This window comes from Panthera pardus, unplaced genomic scaffold (assembly GCF_024362965.1).
Source record: "Panthera pardus isolate Hobbes unplaced genomic scaffold, ASM2436296v1 HiC_scaffold_25, whole genome shotgun sequence".
Classification (NCBI taxonomy): Eukaryota; Metazoa; Chordata; class Mammalia; order Carnivora; family Felidae; genus Panthera; species Panthera pardus.
Window position 1 is genome coordinate 29,913,811 of NW_026526821.1, and position 15,452 is coordinate 29,929,262.

Here is a 15,452-nt window from a genome sequence, read left to right on the forward strand (position 1 = left end):
TGGTGCCACTGTGTAGCCTGGGGGCCAATTGCCAGGTCGATGGAGGGACTACTGGCAGCCTCACAGGGTCCAGCTTTTTTAGCCCCTTTTCTGAAGTTTATCTTGAGCCAAGGATCATGAAGCCATCTAGGGCTCATTGTGTTATTTTTAAAAATATTTTACTTTTAGTGGCACCTGGGTGGCTCAGTTGGTTCAACTTTGGCTCAGGTCATGATTTCATGATTTTTCAGGGGTTCGTGAGTTCGAGTCCCACCCACATCGAGCGCTGTGCTGTCAGTGCATAGCCTACTTTAGATCATCTGTCCCCCTCTCTGCCCCACACCAGCTCCCACTCTCTCTCTCTCTCAAAAATAAACATTTATTGGGGCGCCTGGGTGGCTCAGTCGGTTAAATTGCTGACTTAGGCTCAGGTCATGATCTCGCGGTCCCTGAGTTCGAGCCCCGCGTCAGGCTGTGTGCTGACAGCTCAGAGCCTGGAGCCTGTTTCAGATTCTGTGTCTCCCTCCCTCTGACCTTCCCCTGTTCATGCTCTGTCTCTCTCTGTCTCAAAAATAAATAAACATTAAAAAAAAATTAAAAAAAAATAAAATAAACACTTATTTAAGAAATAATTATTTTTACACCCTTCAAATTATCTTCTCCACAAGAAAGAATGAAAAAAAAGACCACCCATTTTGTAGAAGGTAGATGTGTTGGCAACAAGGAAGACAAGATCAACAGGCTTATTAGAAGGATGACCTAAGGGATCTACCACAGTTATTTCTGTAATCTGGTCAGTTAATAAACAACTACTTTCAGGGACACCTGGGTGGCTCAGTCAGTTAAGCACTCAACCCGATTTTGGTTCAAGTCATGATCTCACAGTTCCTGAGTTTGAGCACACATTGGGCTCTGTGCTTACAATGCAGAGACCACTTGGGATTCTCTTTCCCTCTCTCTCTGGCCCTCCCCCACTCACATGCGTGTGTGTGCTCTCTCAAAAATAAACAAACTAAAAATAAATAAATAAATAAGTAAATGACTTCTTTCAAATTGAAAAAACTTACTTTTAAGTAATCTCTACACCCATTGTGGGACTTGAATTTACAATCCTGAGATCAAGACTGGCATGCTCCACCCACTGAGCCAGCCAGGCGCCCCTTATTAATTTTAAGCTTTTTTTTTTACGAGAAACTTTCAATATAAAAATAGGAGTATAACCTACATGTACCCATTACCCAGCTTTTACAATTTTTCAACTTATGGCCAATCTTTTAACCATTTTTGAAAAGACAAGTTGTATTATATGGCTCTCCCACCACAGGCTTGTCAATAATAGGCCTTGGGGTGCCTGGCTGGCTCAGTTGGTTGGGCGTCCAACTTCAGCTCGGGTCATGATCTCACAGTTTGTGGGCTCAAGCTCCATGGTGGGCTCTGTGCTGACAGCTTTGGATTCTGTGTCTCCCTCTCTCTCTGCCCTTCCCCCACTCACAGTCTCTGTCTCTCTCAAATAAATAAGCATTAAAAAAAAATAACAGGCCTTGAAGGTCCATGAAAAAGAGACGCTGTGATAGAACAAAACTGAACTGGGCTCTACTGGGAGCAAGTGGCATCAAAACAGGCCTGTCAAACTGGGCTATAAAGATAAGGCACCCAGAACAAGCATAATGAGCGTTTTGTAACTTGGGAACTCCAAAATCAGAATTTACCTGATGAGCTGGAAACAACAGTCAAGTGTTTCTGATGTGGAGGGGGGACCTAATGATGAAAAAGGGGCCACACAACTAAAGGACTCAGGGTCACAGTGAAGTCCTGGGTCCCTGCTTCTGAATCACCATCCTTCATATATATGCATCCTCAGCCATCCGAGATAATCATGCTGGGGCTCCAGGAGAAGTGAAAACTACCCTCAGGAAGCAAAAGAAATAAAAGCAGAGCCAGTGAATAAGCAAATGTAAATCATGATATTGAAATGTTTATAATCAGTTTCAGTATCACACACATAGATCAGTAATGTCATTGTTTTAACACCAGGTCTACTTTTTAAGATGTAAAAGCATTTAAAATAATTTCATGTATTAAATTTGGGGGATTTAAATGCTTAGAAGTATTTAAGTAATAATTGTTTAAATGCTTGAGAAAGTACAAGTGGTTAAACCTGAAAGTTTTCATGTACTAATTGTGAAAGCGCTTTATACATATTTAGAAACATGTTAATCACTATTTCAAGAACTGTCCATTTGATAAATTTATTAGATTAGTAGGTTGATCACTAAATAATGCACAAGGGGTCACAGGTTTTTTCCTCCACACTAAGTGGGACATAAAGGGTTTTCGAAAGCTTCCAGGATGTGAGAAAGGGAATTTCCTTTTCCTCACTCTTGGCCTGTGGACTGTGTCCTGAGGGTGGAATGCAGGTGCTAAGACTCCTAGTCATCCTGCCACCTGGATAGAAGTGGCTAAGGACAAGTGAGGGAAAGGACGGAAGAGACCTTGCTCTGTAAGAAGCCCTTTCTGGTGGGGTCTTATTCTGATTCCCCTAGTCCAGAATGCAATCTGGCATGAGACTGTTCACAACTCCCCAGGTGCTTCCAATGGGCAACCAGGGCCCAGAACCATCCATCACTCAGACTGTAAGCCCCCTTTTCCCTTTGTAATTTTATGTTTCGTTCTGACACTAACGGTGCCTATATCTGTTCCTTCTCTCTCCTACTGGATTACGGGCTCCCAGGCAGTGCACGTGGCCCTTCCTAGCTCCAGGTGACTCCCAAGTGCCTGCTGCTGACGGAAGCAGCAGAGTCAGACCTCACTTGGAATTTAGGTACTATAGTTAATACTTACGGCACCAAATGAGTCAAAATCATCCTTGACAACACTCAGGAAGGCTCCACCCTAAAGCCTAATGTCCTGTCTCCGCATAATCATCCACACGGTTTCCTTCAGGGTGAGAACAGAAAGCTGCCTCCTCTACCAGGCACGAGAGGAAGTAGGTGGTTTATGTTTAGGGGCAATGTTGCATAAAAAATACACCTTTAAATACATGCCTCACCCTCAGCACAGCAGGATGCACACGCCATGAACAGCCTACAGGAACTAGAGTGACTGACCCTACAGGAGACACACATCTCCCATCTCACACCCACTCCTGAGCATATGGTCCTTACATCCACCGGTGGGTGGAATCGCCCACACCATTTAAACTTTGTTGAGGATGCAGAGCTAAATTCATGCGATGGACTGTAGGAAGCACATCTCTCCACTGTACAATTCCTTCCAGCTCAAGTAGGTTCCCCGCTTCCTTCCACCTGCCCAGCCTCTCTCCCTCCCTGACTGCCCTTCCCTCCCTCTTAAAGGCCGATGTCCCTTAGGATTCTATCCTTGGCACTTCACTCTTCTCCTTAAGGGCTCTCAGCACTCTATAGGGCTCCTGAATCCATCCATGTAAGCAACAGTGAGACCTCCCTCCCCAGTTAGGGGAGATGTGGCCCTAAGGTTGCTCACTTTTGCTCTGGGAAGGTTGCTCTGAGGCAGGGAGAGAAAGAACTCATCTATGTAGGGTACAAAGGAACACAATAAATGCTCAATATTCTTTTTAAATGAATGAATGCATAAGAATGGGACTTTCACCACAGGGCTCCTCCCACCCCCACCCACCCTGGATATAATTTGAGGACTAGGCTTCACTTGCTCATCTGGAATCTCAGGCCAGGCCTTCTGTCATACCAAGCCACACCAAGCTCAGCAGTGCTCACAGGTCTTTAATCTATAACTGCCTGGCCACATTCCATCTTTCCCCCAGGATGGTGGGGAGGGACCAAGATGTATGGCCAGGTAGGCTGTACCAGCTCCCAGTCCAAAAGGGAAGGGCTAGGTCAAGCTGGGGCCTGGACAGGGGGCTCCTGGCCCCAGGCGATGAGGGAGTTGCTGGCCTGCGCAAGTTCGGTGATGGACACCCGGCCCCGCTGTCGGATGAAGTTAGCCACAGCAGTCAGTTCCTCGGGGGTTATGTAGATGAACTTGCCCCTGTCGTCAATCACACCTGTGGAGACAGGAGGGTTGTGGGGCTGAGCCCAGCCCTCTAAGCCCCCCTCCCCACCACTGCATAAGAATGCCTACCCAGCCACCCCTTTCTGGCTCAGAGCCCTCCAGGCTTGCCTGCCTGCCTGGCCTCCCCTGGCTGCATCCAATCGTGGCTAGGTGAGTCAAATCAGGCTGTCCCTGTCACCCTGAGCCACTCCCAGGCCTGGGCATATCCCTCTGCTCTGCGCCCTTCCTGCATGCACACCACTTCCCCATCCAGGGCTGGGAGTGGGGAGTCATCTGGCCTCTGGAACAAGTCCCTGCCAGGCCCTCTGTGGCTAGACACCCACCCCCCTCCCAGGCCAGGGTCTATGGCAAATGGTTCTCATCCCCTCACCTGTCAGAGCCCCCTCAGCCAGCAGGTCTTGGATGCGGTTTATGGTGTCCTACGAGAAGAACAAGTCTCAGAGCAGAGACGGGCACTGCCATCCTCAGAAGACAGTCACAATCGCCCTCCGACCACAGCCGACTCTCCTCCCCTCCTTCTCATGGCCGCCCCCACGTGACTCTGTGCTTCTCCTTTGGAGGGGCCTAGGGGAGACAGGACTCTGGTCTTGGGGCCCTGTAAGACCCCTGAGAGAGGCTCACTTCAAGGCAGGAGAGGAGAGGTGGGGATGTCTGGCCACGAAGGCTGGCATAGCCTGTTTGCAAGACAGTTATCAAGGTAACTGGGTTTGGGCTGCCTCAGTTACAGGGGCTGCTGGAGTGATGGGGTTTGGGCTTTTTTCTTTTTCCTCCATCGAGTAGAAACACAGGATTCCTGGGGTGCCAAAGATTCCTACAGTCTACTCTTGCTTGGGGACATCAATACCCCATCTTTCAGGCGGGCCCCCTCTGACAGCCATACGGGCCCCGTGGCCACATTTCACGTAGCAGGCCACCCACCTTCAAGGGCTTACCTGAGTCCGTAGGCCCACCTGGGAAGCCAGGTCTTCCAAGAGCACGACCTTGGACTGCTGCAAAGAGGGGAGAGGAGAGAGAGGGGGACCTTGGGCAAAGCTGCTCGGCATAGAAGCCCTCTGAGGTTGGCATGCCCACCTGCTCTGCTCTGGTGGCTGGCTAAGCAGGCTACATGCTCCCATGGGACAGCCTTGTTCCGCTCACACACTACTCACACGCTCTCCCAGTTGCCTGTACACAGGCACACACGCACTCATAAACTCTCTTGTGGCCCTGCTTGCAGGGAGGGATCTGCCCAAACCACCACCTGCCCCATGAGCCACCTCCTGGCCTGGGGACTACCCTGGGACAGACACACATGAAGAGCTGAGTGCCGCTGCTACCTTCTCCTCTGCATCCGGCCATATCATTTCAACATCATGTACAGGCCAAAAAGGGAAGCACCACAGAGATGAAGCCAGGGGCTGACAATTGCCAGAAGCTGACTAAAAAACTCCCTAGGACCTGTGTATGCTGAACACAAGGCCAAGGAGCTGAGGTGTATGTATGTGGGAAGGAGGGTGCAGAGGTGCAAAAGACACATCCCCTGCCTGAGCTCAAGGCTGGCCGGGTAGACAGGTGAAAGCAGATGAGAAGCCCGGATGAGCCAGGGTCTTGGCAGAAGCAGTACAGCTCGGCTTGTCTCACCTTTGTTCACTGCCCCTGGCCTAGAGATCCCTGCGACCATGACATGCCACACTTTTCACCATCCCCTTCACACTGCTGAGGCACTATGCTCACCCTTAAAATAACTATGGCTAAATTTGCTCAGTGCTTTCCATGCACTACCATGCTGTGTGTGCTTCCCTCTCACCCTCAGTAGAAAGTTTAGTTCCCGGGGTGGGGGGAGGGGGAAGTGCAGGTGCTGCCGAGGCTCTACCTCTGGGTCCTACACATGCATCTGCGCCTGCCTCCCCTCCAGACAGCATAGCATGTGACTCGAGAGAAGGCGGTCTTTTGTGTTTCCAGGAATCTTCCATAGCGAATCAGCTGGGGGAGGAGTGACACAGTGACACCTCCTCAGCTGCAGATAGCATGTGACTGTTCAAAATGCCAAACTGAACGTTCAGGCGGGGAGGCAAGTGAGCGGCAGTTGGGCCAGGGGGTGGCGAGCACAAAGTGACCTGGCCAGCTGACCTCTACCTACAAAGCAGGGAGCAGGCGCGGGGTTCTCAGTGACAGCTCAGAGTGTGAACATGGAGTCACCCTCTTAAGACCCGGCCCAAGGGGCTGCTGGGGTCAAGAGTATGTTTAGAAAAACAAACCAACCCACTCAGCCCTGGTCAGGAAAGAGAGGGGACTGACAACCTGGAGGAGCCTGGAGGAAGGCAGGTGGGCTGTATTCCAGAAGTCCTCCTCCCTGCCGACAACAGCGCTGGGAGGATCAACTGGCACGGGCCGGAAAGACCTCCAGGGTCCAGAGGAGTCTGGAGAACCCCCGGAAAATGGCCTCTGCAAGCAAGCGCTGCAACTGCCGCAGGGGGGGCGGGCCCTTACTCAGGTCTCTGCAGAGAAGAGGGGGAGCTAACGCTAGCGATCAAAGCTTTCCTGAAGGAGACTCAAGACCATGTTGCTGTCCGCTGGGTAGGTGGGGACGGCAGGTTCCAAACAGCAGCAGGAAAGTGTGAGAGAGGTCCTGCTGGCCCTCGAAGGTGCCAGCGTGGAGAACCGGCAGAGAATGGGCTGTATCAGAGGGGAACGGCGCTCTCTCCCTCCCAGTAACACCCGGCCCCCAGGCTGTGAGCACGGCTCCTCGCCGCTGGGAGGAGTCTGAACCCTGTTCCCTTTGGAAGAGGTGGGGGGGAGGATTATGCAAGGCCTGGCTCCTTGGCACCCCCTAGTAGCACCCCCACTGCCGCCCCCACTCCCTCTGTACCCCTTCCCTCAGCCGCCTCTGCACCTGTGAGCTGCACTTGAAAACCTCTCCCCTTGTCGCATCCTTCGTGGGAGAGAAGTTGCTTAGCAGCAAAGCAGAGCAGGACGTGCTTATGCAACCCGGAGCAGTACCCGGTGCGGCTACAGACAGAGTGGGGCACACGTGCCGCCCCGCCCTCGATTCCAAAGGAAACATCATCCTGTTTCCCTGAAGACCCAAGTTCCCGGTCAGGAACACATGGCAAGAGATACTTGTTTCAACTCAGTGGAGGCTCAGTGTGACAGAACTGACAGAAAACACATGTGAAGAAACCTGAAAACACAGTGACTCACTGAGCGTGGGGTCTGAGGAGCAGGGAGACTGTCAAACCCTGACTGTGAGGAAGTGATTGAAGGCTCAGGCCTCCCACACAGACCGGGTCCCTCTCCACTGTCAGAGGAGAGCGAGGTCTGCCAGGAGCGGGCAGCTCAGACTCTCCGGTCCCCCACCCATGCCTGCACAAGCACGAATAAGCTGCCCGTACCCTGGCTCCAGTCTGCTCCCTCCAGGCCGAGAGAGCACACGTCTCTCTCTCTCTCACACACACACACACACACACACACACACACACACACACACACACGACTCACACGTGACACACACGCGTGAGGCAGGGGGCAGACACCCAGGCTCTGTCCGGTGGCTTCTTACCTTTATGTAGTTGATGAACTCTGTCAGGAAGCTGTGGGACTAGAGGGGCAAAGAAATCAGGGTGAATGTCTCCCCTGCAGGGGCCACAGGGGTCTACGCCTACCCACCAGCCTGTGTGAGCAGAGCCTCCCAGAGCGAGGGGTGGGAGGCACCACCTCTCCTGAGGATGAGGCCTCTGGCTGCTAGAGGCTGCTGGGCCTGATGCCCACCCACTTCTCACTGCCTGACAAGGGTGGCAGGCGAGGAGCAATGGGGCATCTGGGATGGGGTGGTGGGCTTGGTGGGCATGGGGAGGGGCTTCCCAGGGGCAGTGTGGACCCACCTGTTCCTCAGTCATGGTCTCACCCACACCTTCCTCCTCCACCACGAAGGCCTCCTTCAGTTTCAGGTACTCCTCATGTTCCCGCTGGGCCTGCTCCTCCCGGGCCTTTCTCTCTTCCTCCTCCTGTGGACAAGAGTCAGGTACTGTGGGGCAGGTGCCCACCCCATCCCTATTCTGGGCTCTGCTGCCCCCACAGCACACCAGGGCACACAGTCCAGCCCTCTCTCAGTTCCTTCAAGACTCTGCTCTCTCAACCTCAAGCTGAGCTGCAGGCAGAGGCCCCTCTTCTCACCAGTTTCATTACCTCCCAGACACATGCTGCTCAGCCCCCTCTCCTTGAAAATCCTCCCGTGACCCCACCCCACAGTACCTTGCAATCACCCCCCCTCCTTCTCTTCCTGTCATGTCTGAACTTTGTGGACAAACGCCCAGGCTCCATTTCCTCATCACCCTTTCACCCCTCCTGCCTACTCCAGTCTGACTTCTCCACCAAAACAAGTGCTACAGTCCCACCCCTGCCCTCCATCCCACCAAATCCAAGGGACAACCATCAGCCTCACAGCCTCTTAGTGGTGCCGGGAGAGCTGACCATTTCCTCTTCCCTTGCTTGGCTTGCAGACCCTACCCTCTCCAGGACTTCCTCCTGCTCCTTGGGCCATTCTCCCCACCTCCTCCTTGCTCAGCCCTGTTCCCCGCCCCCCCCCCCCCTTCCTCGGGTCACCTTGCCATGCCCACAGCATCAACAACCATCTCCTCGCCAGTGACTGCCACAGTTGTACCCCTGCCCAGATCTTTCCTCCCACGTGACACATCCACTGGGCCATCTCACAGGCACTTCAAATTGCATATGTCCCAGAAAGACCCTGTGATCTACTCCCCACACGTCCGGTCCTCCTCCTGGGTCCCTGGCTCAGTGAGTCACACAGCCATCTGGCCACCTGGTCAGAAATAAAGTCCTATCTACCACTTCTGCCTTCAACTTCCGGAAAACTTCTCAGTCCATCCGTGTTGCTCAATCACCACCACCACCTAGTGCCATAGCCTCCCCCCAAGTCATCCTATTTTCCACAGCTCTCAAGAAGATCTTTTTAAAACACATAGCTAAAGTTGGGGCAAAGAACATAGAAAATGAACCTGGTGCATCTTGTGGTGCCAGAAAGAAAGTACTCAGGAAACCAAACAATGAAGTTACGTCAAAGGTACATGGGAGCCAATTGTGAGAGCTCCCAATGGTCTATATAATAAGATAAGACAGTATTGGACTCTAACACAACATACAAAATAAATATCCTCTAGTCTGTGTAGATATAAACAAACAATTATATAAATAAAAAAGAAAAAGTATAGCTCTGGAACAAAAAAATTCCCAATACTTTGTGTAGATACTCTCCCCTGAAAGAGGTGGAGAATAACTCTACCCACCCCTTAAGTGTGGGCTGTGCACAGCGACTTGTTTCCAAAGAAGTACAGCAAGGAAAGAGTTAACATTCCAGTGCAGAAATCTGGCAAATACAACCTGAGCCAAGCAATCAAGGTTAACATCAGTAAAGACAAGTTGACAACATGTATCTTTGATACAATGAGAACGGCACTTCACCTGTGACCTTCCTCCCAGAAACCCATAAGCCCAGTCCAATTATGAGAAAAAAACCCATCAGCTGAACGCAAACTGAGGAATGTTCTATAATATTTGCCTGATATTCCTCAAAACTATCAACGTCATCAAAAGCAAGGAAAACCTGAGAAAATGTCACAACCCAGAGAAGCCTAAGGAGACATGGTAACTAAATGTAATGTGGTATCCTGGATGCAACCCTGGAAAAGGAAAAGGAAAAGGAAAAGGAAAAGGAAAAGGAAAAGGAAAAGGAAAAGGAAAAGGAAAAGGAAAAGGAAACTGGAGGAAAATTAATGAAATCTGAATAATGTATGGGGTTTAGTTAAAACAACGTATACTGGGGCGCCTGGGTGGCTCAGCTGGTTAAGCATCCAACTTTGGCTCAGGTCATGATCTCACGGTTCATGAGTTCAAGTTCCAAATCAAGCTCTCTGCTGTCAGCACAGAGCCCACTTCGGATCTTCTGTTCCCCTCTTTCCTTGCCTCTCCCCTACTCGCATGCGCTCTCTTGCTCTCTCTCAAAAATAAACATCAACAAACAATGTGTCAGTACTGATTGTGAGAAATATACCACATTAAGATAAGATGCTAATAACGGGAAACTAGGTGCAGGAAAGGAGAATCCTTTCCTAAAGATCATTTAGGGTCCATTACACAATATCAATATTCAAAAAGGTAAAAAAATCCTTTCCACTAATGCCTCCTCTCTGCCGTGGTCTGGCCCATCTGCTATGGCACCCACAGCCAGGCTTTCTGCCATCCAGGGTCCCTGGACAATAGGACCAGTCAGAGGCCAAGGGCCAGCTTCCCCCAGCTGGGAAGCCCTCGCTCTCACTCTATATACACACCACAGCTTTGTGATGTTCCTTTTCTCAAGCACTCGTTCTCAGAAAGGGAGCCACTGGCAAACAAATGCTCATTAACCACCTTTACTGCAGAAGTCCCCATTCTCTGGGCATCTATCTTCTCCATGGCAGGCCCTAAACAGGACCTGGATCAGGCAGGATCCACCAACTCTTACAATGACCTCTAACAATTTCAAGGCCCTTAGGGTCCAGACCCCACCCCCTCTCTGACCCCTCTCCTTCTTGCTTACCTTGTTCCAGCCACTCTAGCCATCTCAATTTTCTTTAAATGCTCACTTTCCTTTAAACGGTATGCTCAATAAGCCAAATGAACAAAAATCCCCATCTCAGGGGCACCTGGGTGGCTCAGTCGGTTGAGCGTCCAACTTCGGTTCAGGTCATGATCTCGCTGTCTGTGAGTTTGAGCCCCGCATTGGGCTCTGTGCTGACAGCTCAGAGCCTGGAGCCTGTTTCAGATTCTGTGTCTCCCGTGCTCACTTCGGCAGCACATATACTAAGATTCTGTGTCTCCCTCTCTCTCTTCCCCTCCCCGACCCATGCTCTGTCTCTCTCTCTCTGTCAAAAATAAATAAACATTAAAAAAAAAAATCCCCATCTCAAGCTCTGCTTTTCAGCAGCAGCTTTATATAGGTTGTGTTTAGAGTTCAGGGCCAAATAAACCAGGCCCGCTCCTGAACCCAGTCCATGGCCCATCTTCTAGGTTAGGTGTGGGGAGCTGCACAGGAAGCAAGGCTGCCTGGTCAGGGCTCAGAAGTTGGGGGGGGGGGGTTTGCCTCACCTTTTGTTCCTCCTCCAGGCGAAGGCGCTCCTCCTCTTTCTTCCATTCTGCCTCACGCTGGGACTCAAGGCGTTTCCGCTCCTCACGTTCAGCCTCCTCTGCCTGGAGAGAGGCCTTTGTAGGGGGCATATTCCCACTCCCAACTAGAGTTTGCCCACCTCACAAACAGGCCAGGGAAGGTAATGACTGGGCCGGACCACAGACCCAAGCTGCAGGAGACAGAGCCAGGCAAGCAGCATGCAAAGAGCCCAAGGTAAGGTTCTGACATGGGGGACAAGAAAGGCAGGACCCTTTCCCATTTCCCAGAGCTGCACCCCATCCCTCCTGCTTGCCTCACGCTGGGCTTTTCGCGCCTGTTTTTCCTCTAATTTCCGTAGTTTCTTGGCTCCAATTTTCCCTGACAGGTGACTTTCCACTGGCTTCTCGATACCTTCTTCCTCTTGGGCTGAGAACAGTCAAAGAAAGACATTTCAGCTCCTGGAGAGGACCAATGAGGGTGAGTCCATCCTACTCCTTGTTCTTCTCCACATTGTGGGGGGAGGGGGGATGGGATCCCCTTCCTCCCACCTGTAAATGTCACTAGCCCAGTTCTGCCCTCCAAAGACATCTGTCATGAACGTAGAAATTCACACTCTGAGTGCGTGTATGCCAAAAAGTGTGTGTAGAGTGTGTGTGTGTTGAGGATAGCAGATAAGGTGGGGTAAGGGTGAGAAAATGATGGGGCAAAGGAACAGATGATAACTTTAGATGCTGCATAGCCACAAAAAGGGAGGTGTTGGGTTCCAATATCGGAGTGTCTGAAAATCACAGTCAGGCATATCTGGGCTTGCAGAGTTCTCTGGTTTGTTTCTGAGCCAAACCTCCAGGGAAGGATGGCCCCATGGGGAAATGTATCCCTCCAGGGAAGGATGGCCCCATGGGGAAATGCAACCCCACCTCATATCTGAAATTGTCCTCACTGTGGTCAGGAACGGCTGAGGGTTCTGGGCTCAACGCCTGGCCAAAAAAGATAGCTCCAACCCCAAGACTACCTAAAATTAAGGCTAGCTAAAGGTTAACTGTTGATGCCGGGGCAGCAGGAACGTCTGATCCCAAGTCTGAGACAAGGGGGATGGTACCACAGAGTGAGTCTTTTTTGAGTCAAAAGGGGCTAATTCCCAGAAGTACAAGGGCAAAAGCCCCAAATGCCTCTTCCTCAGGCTCACACCAGGTTTCAGCACTGGAGAAGAGGTATTTTTTCCCACAATCCCAGGGGCTCTGTTGGTCTCTCAGGGATATGGACGCTTCTGTCAACAAATTTCTTCAACCTCAAACACAGGTGATCTCACTTCAGGAACTACAGAAGCTCTTGGCTAGGCACTCTGGCCCTAGAGTGAGGCTCTCAGAAAATGAGTGTGCCGAAACCACTAAGGCGCTGGGATATGAGTAGACTGAGGAACTTTCTGGGTCAATCTGAAGACCTCTGCCCTCTTGCTTAGACACTGAAAACCAAGATAAAGGAAGAGGGGGCTGGCCTAATAGAATAGGGGTCAGGGTCCAGAACTGCTGGTTTCTGGGACCAAAGGATGGGTCTCAAGTATTCCCTACTCCAACTTTATCTTGTGGCTCCCAGACATGTCTCCTATACTCTAGCTTCACGCTCCACTCTTCCATCCAGCTTTGGAGGTGCCCTTATGCCCTTAAACAGCCCCTTTCCCCTCCAGCCTGGGCCCCTCTCACCTGGGATGATGGCCTCCTCCTCATTCTCATCCACCTCTGCCCAGGCAATACGCTGAGCTCGACGCTGGGCCTGCAGGCGGCTGCCCAGGTCCCTCCGGCGCCGGGGCCTGCCCCCTGCTCTCTGCTCCTCGAGGTCCAGGGGCTGAGGCTGGGCCACTGAGCCTGCTACTACAGGCTGCTCCTCATTGTGCAACGACTCCTGGCCAGCTGTAGGGAAGAGAGGAACCACAACACTGTCTAGCAACCCAATCCACTTGATAGCAGGGGAGAACCCCGGATGTCTCACCCTCCACTTAACGTTCTCCAGGCTCCTGCTGCCCAAAGCACAAAGCCCCAATTTTCTCAGATATTAAGGCCTTTATAACCCAGACCCACACCTTGGTCCTATGCAGCAAGATCATCCGTTCCCTCTTGCCTTTGTCAATACCTTTCCATCTGGTCTGTCAGGATACTGCCACCCTGCAAGACAGAGATGAAGCCCTACCTCCTCCAGGAAGCTCACCCTGACCTCTCCAGACTTCATGTGAATGCCCACTGCAGGACTGCATCTATTGCTTGCCTCAACACCACCTGCCATAGTTTTATAAGGCATGCCAACCAGGAGCACACCTGCTCCCGGGGGCTGTGTGTTTCCTTCCAGGAAGACTTCTTGGCTATCTGCTTTACCTCAGCTTTCTCTCTCCTGCCCTTGGAGCATGTAGGTGCTCTGAAGTAACTTGTGGGCCCAGGGAGGGGAAGAGACCATATATATACAAATCCACATAACGACAGGAAATGGGAAATGACGAGAGGAAGAGAATGATAGGAGTATCTGAACTGTACCCTGGCAGATGACATGGCCTCCTGGTCGGGGTACAGAACAGGGAAGGTGCTCTCTTTGAAGGGGAAGGACAGAGGCTCAGGTAGTTACAGCTCGTAGGTAAGCACAAAACACTCAAGTGCCCCCTTCTTGGCATCCACTCTGGAGCCGGCCTGGGTGGGACGGGAAACCCCTGCGGCCTCTCCGTTGGGTGCCCCAATGAGGGACGGGAGTGTGTCCGCCAGGGCCTGGCCCTCTGGGTCTGGAGTGTCGGAAGGCGAGAAGAGGAATTGAGAGAAGCTGTCTCTGAGGTTAGGAGAGAGGTGTAGAGCGCTGCCATCCAGGTGGCGAGTAGGGTTAGAACGCTACGTCTGCGCCCGCTCCCCGACGCGCAGGAATGCGCATGCGTGCAGCTGGCCTGAAGCGCGACGAGCGCCATCCGGCGCGGAGCAACTCGTCGGTCCAGGCAAGCAAGGCCAGCGCATGCGCAGAAGCCGCGGTGCGATGGCCTACAAAGGTTCAGGCCAGAGAACGCGGCCCCACCGGTCCTGGAGCGGCGGTATCTCTTACCTGCTGTTGCCCGGCCCCTGCTGCGAGTCAGGAAAAAGATAAGGCCGACAAGCAGAGCCGCTGCCACCAAGTATACCACGGGGCCCACCATGACGAAAGCTTTCAGGTGGAACAAGCTCTTCCACCCTGAGGCCCGGATCTCCCGGGCCCCGCCCAACGTCCACATGGCCCCTCCTATCCCCCCTCTAGACCCCGCCCACCACCCGGGGCTCCGCCCAGGCCGCACACTTCATCTCATTATTTTACCCTAAGGAATGTGGGAAGCATAAAAATACCCATTCCTTTAGGTGGAAATTATTGCAAACGGTTTTGTGCAGTGCGACAACATTTATATATGTTTTAAAAGCACTGAGCAATACCACACAGTGTTTATGAAAACATACATATGTGGAAAAAGTACAATAAGATGCTTAGGAATGATATACACCAACTTCAGGATAGAGGTTACCTTTGAGGGAAAGCCATGGATAGGATTAAGGGCAGAGATTTGCCTATATCTGTGACATACAATTTCATTAAAAGGGGAGAGGGGAGGAGACTAAATCTCCTATTTAGTGATATACTTTGGTACCCAGACCTGCAGTTTTATACCTATTTTAACATTAGGTTTATTATTTTAAATTAGCTTTATTAGACTAATATGAAAATTAGTGACCCAGTTTTCCATAGCGAGCACTCAAAATTTAAATACCCAGAGGAGATTTAAATTTCCAATTAATTCTTAAGAATTATTTAAAGGGCCGCCTGGGTGGTTCAGTTGGTTGAGCACCTGACTCTTGATTTTGGCTCAGATCATGCATGATCCCAGGGTTGTGGGATCAAGCCCCTTATTGGGGTCTGCGCTGAGAGTGAAGCCTGTTTAAAATTCTCTCTCTCCATCTGTCCCTCTCCCCTGCTTGTGCTCTCTCCCTCCCTCTCTAAAATAAAATTAAAAATTAAAAAAAAAAAAAAGAATTACTTAAAAACTAGGAAAAAAATTATACTTCAATAAAGTTGTTTGAAAAAAAAAACAGGGGACAGGATGTGAACTCAAGAATTTTTTTTAATGTTTATTTATTTTGGGAGAGCGTGCAAGAGTGGGCAAAGGGGCAGAGAGAGGAGAGAGAGAATACCAAGCTGACAGTGCAGAGCCCCACATGGGGCTTGATCCCACAAACTGTGAAGTCATGTCCTGACCCAAAACCAAGAGTCAGATGTTTAACCAATTGAGCCAACCAGG

At 51.2% G+C, this 15,452-nt stretch overlaps 1 protein-coding gene across 1 annotated transcript; it reads right to left on the bottom strand.

Annotated features, from left to right (window-relative positions):
* Positions 1-1,934: 1,934 nt before the first annotated feature.
* DDRGK1 (DDRGK domain containing 1) lies at positions 1,935-14,403 on the bottom strand. Its single transcript, XM_019462706.2, has 9 exons — positions 14,234-14,403; positions 12,865-13,071; positions 11,478-11,590; positions 11,146-11,247; positions 7,887-8,009; positions 7,565-7,603; positions 4,959-5,015; positions 4,397-4,445; positions 1,935-4,018 (listed from the first exon to the last, which is right to left on the bottom strand). The coding sequence occupies exons 1-9, from the start codon at positions 14,397-14,399 to the stop codon at positions 3,852-3,854; spliced, it is 1,023 nt and encodes a 340-aa protein (XP_019318251.1). The 5' UTR covers positions 14,400-14,403; the 3' UTR covers positions 1,935-3,851.
* Between the last annotated feature and the right edge of the window lie 1,049 nt (positions 14,404-15,452).

Excerpts from the sequence above, each read along its gene's own strand:
- DDRGK1 (XM_019462706.2), bottom strand. The coding sequence starts at position 14,399 with ATGTGGACGTTGGGCGGGGCCCGGGAGATCCGGGCCTCAGGGTGGAAG. Across the intron at positions 8,010-11,145 it reads GCCTGGAGGAGGAACAAAAG|GAGGAGGAAGAGAGAAAGGC; the intron begins GTGAGGCAAACC and ends TCTTGTCCACAG. Across the intron at positions 4,446-4,958 it reads AGGTGGGCCTACGGACTCAG|GACACCATAAACCGCATCCA; the intron begins GTAAGCCCTTGA and ends TTCTTCTCGTAG.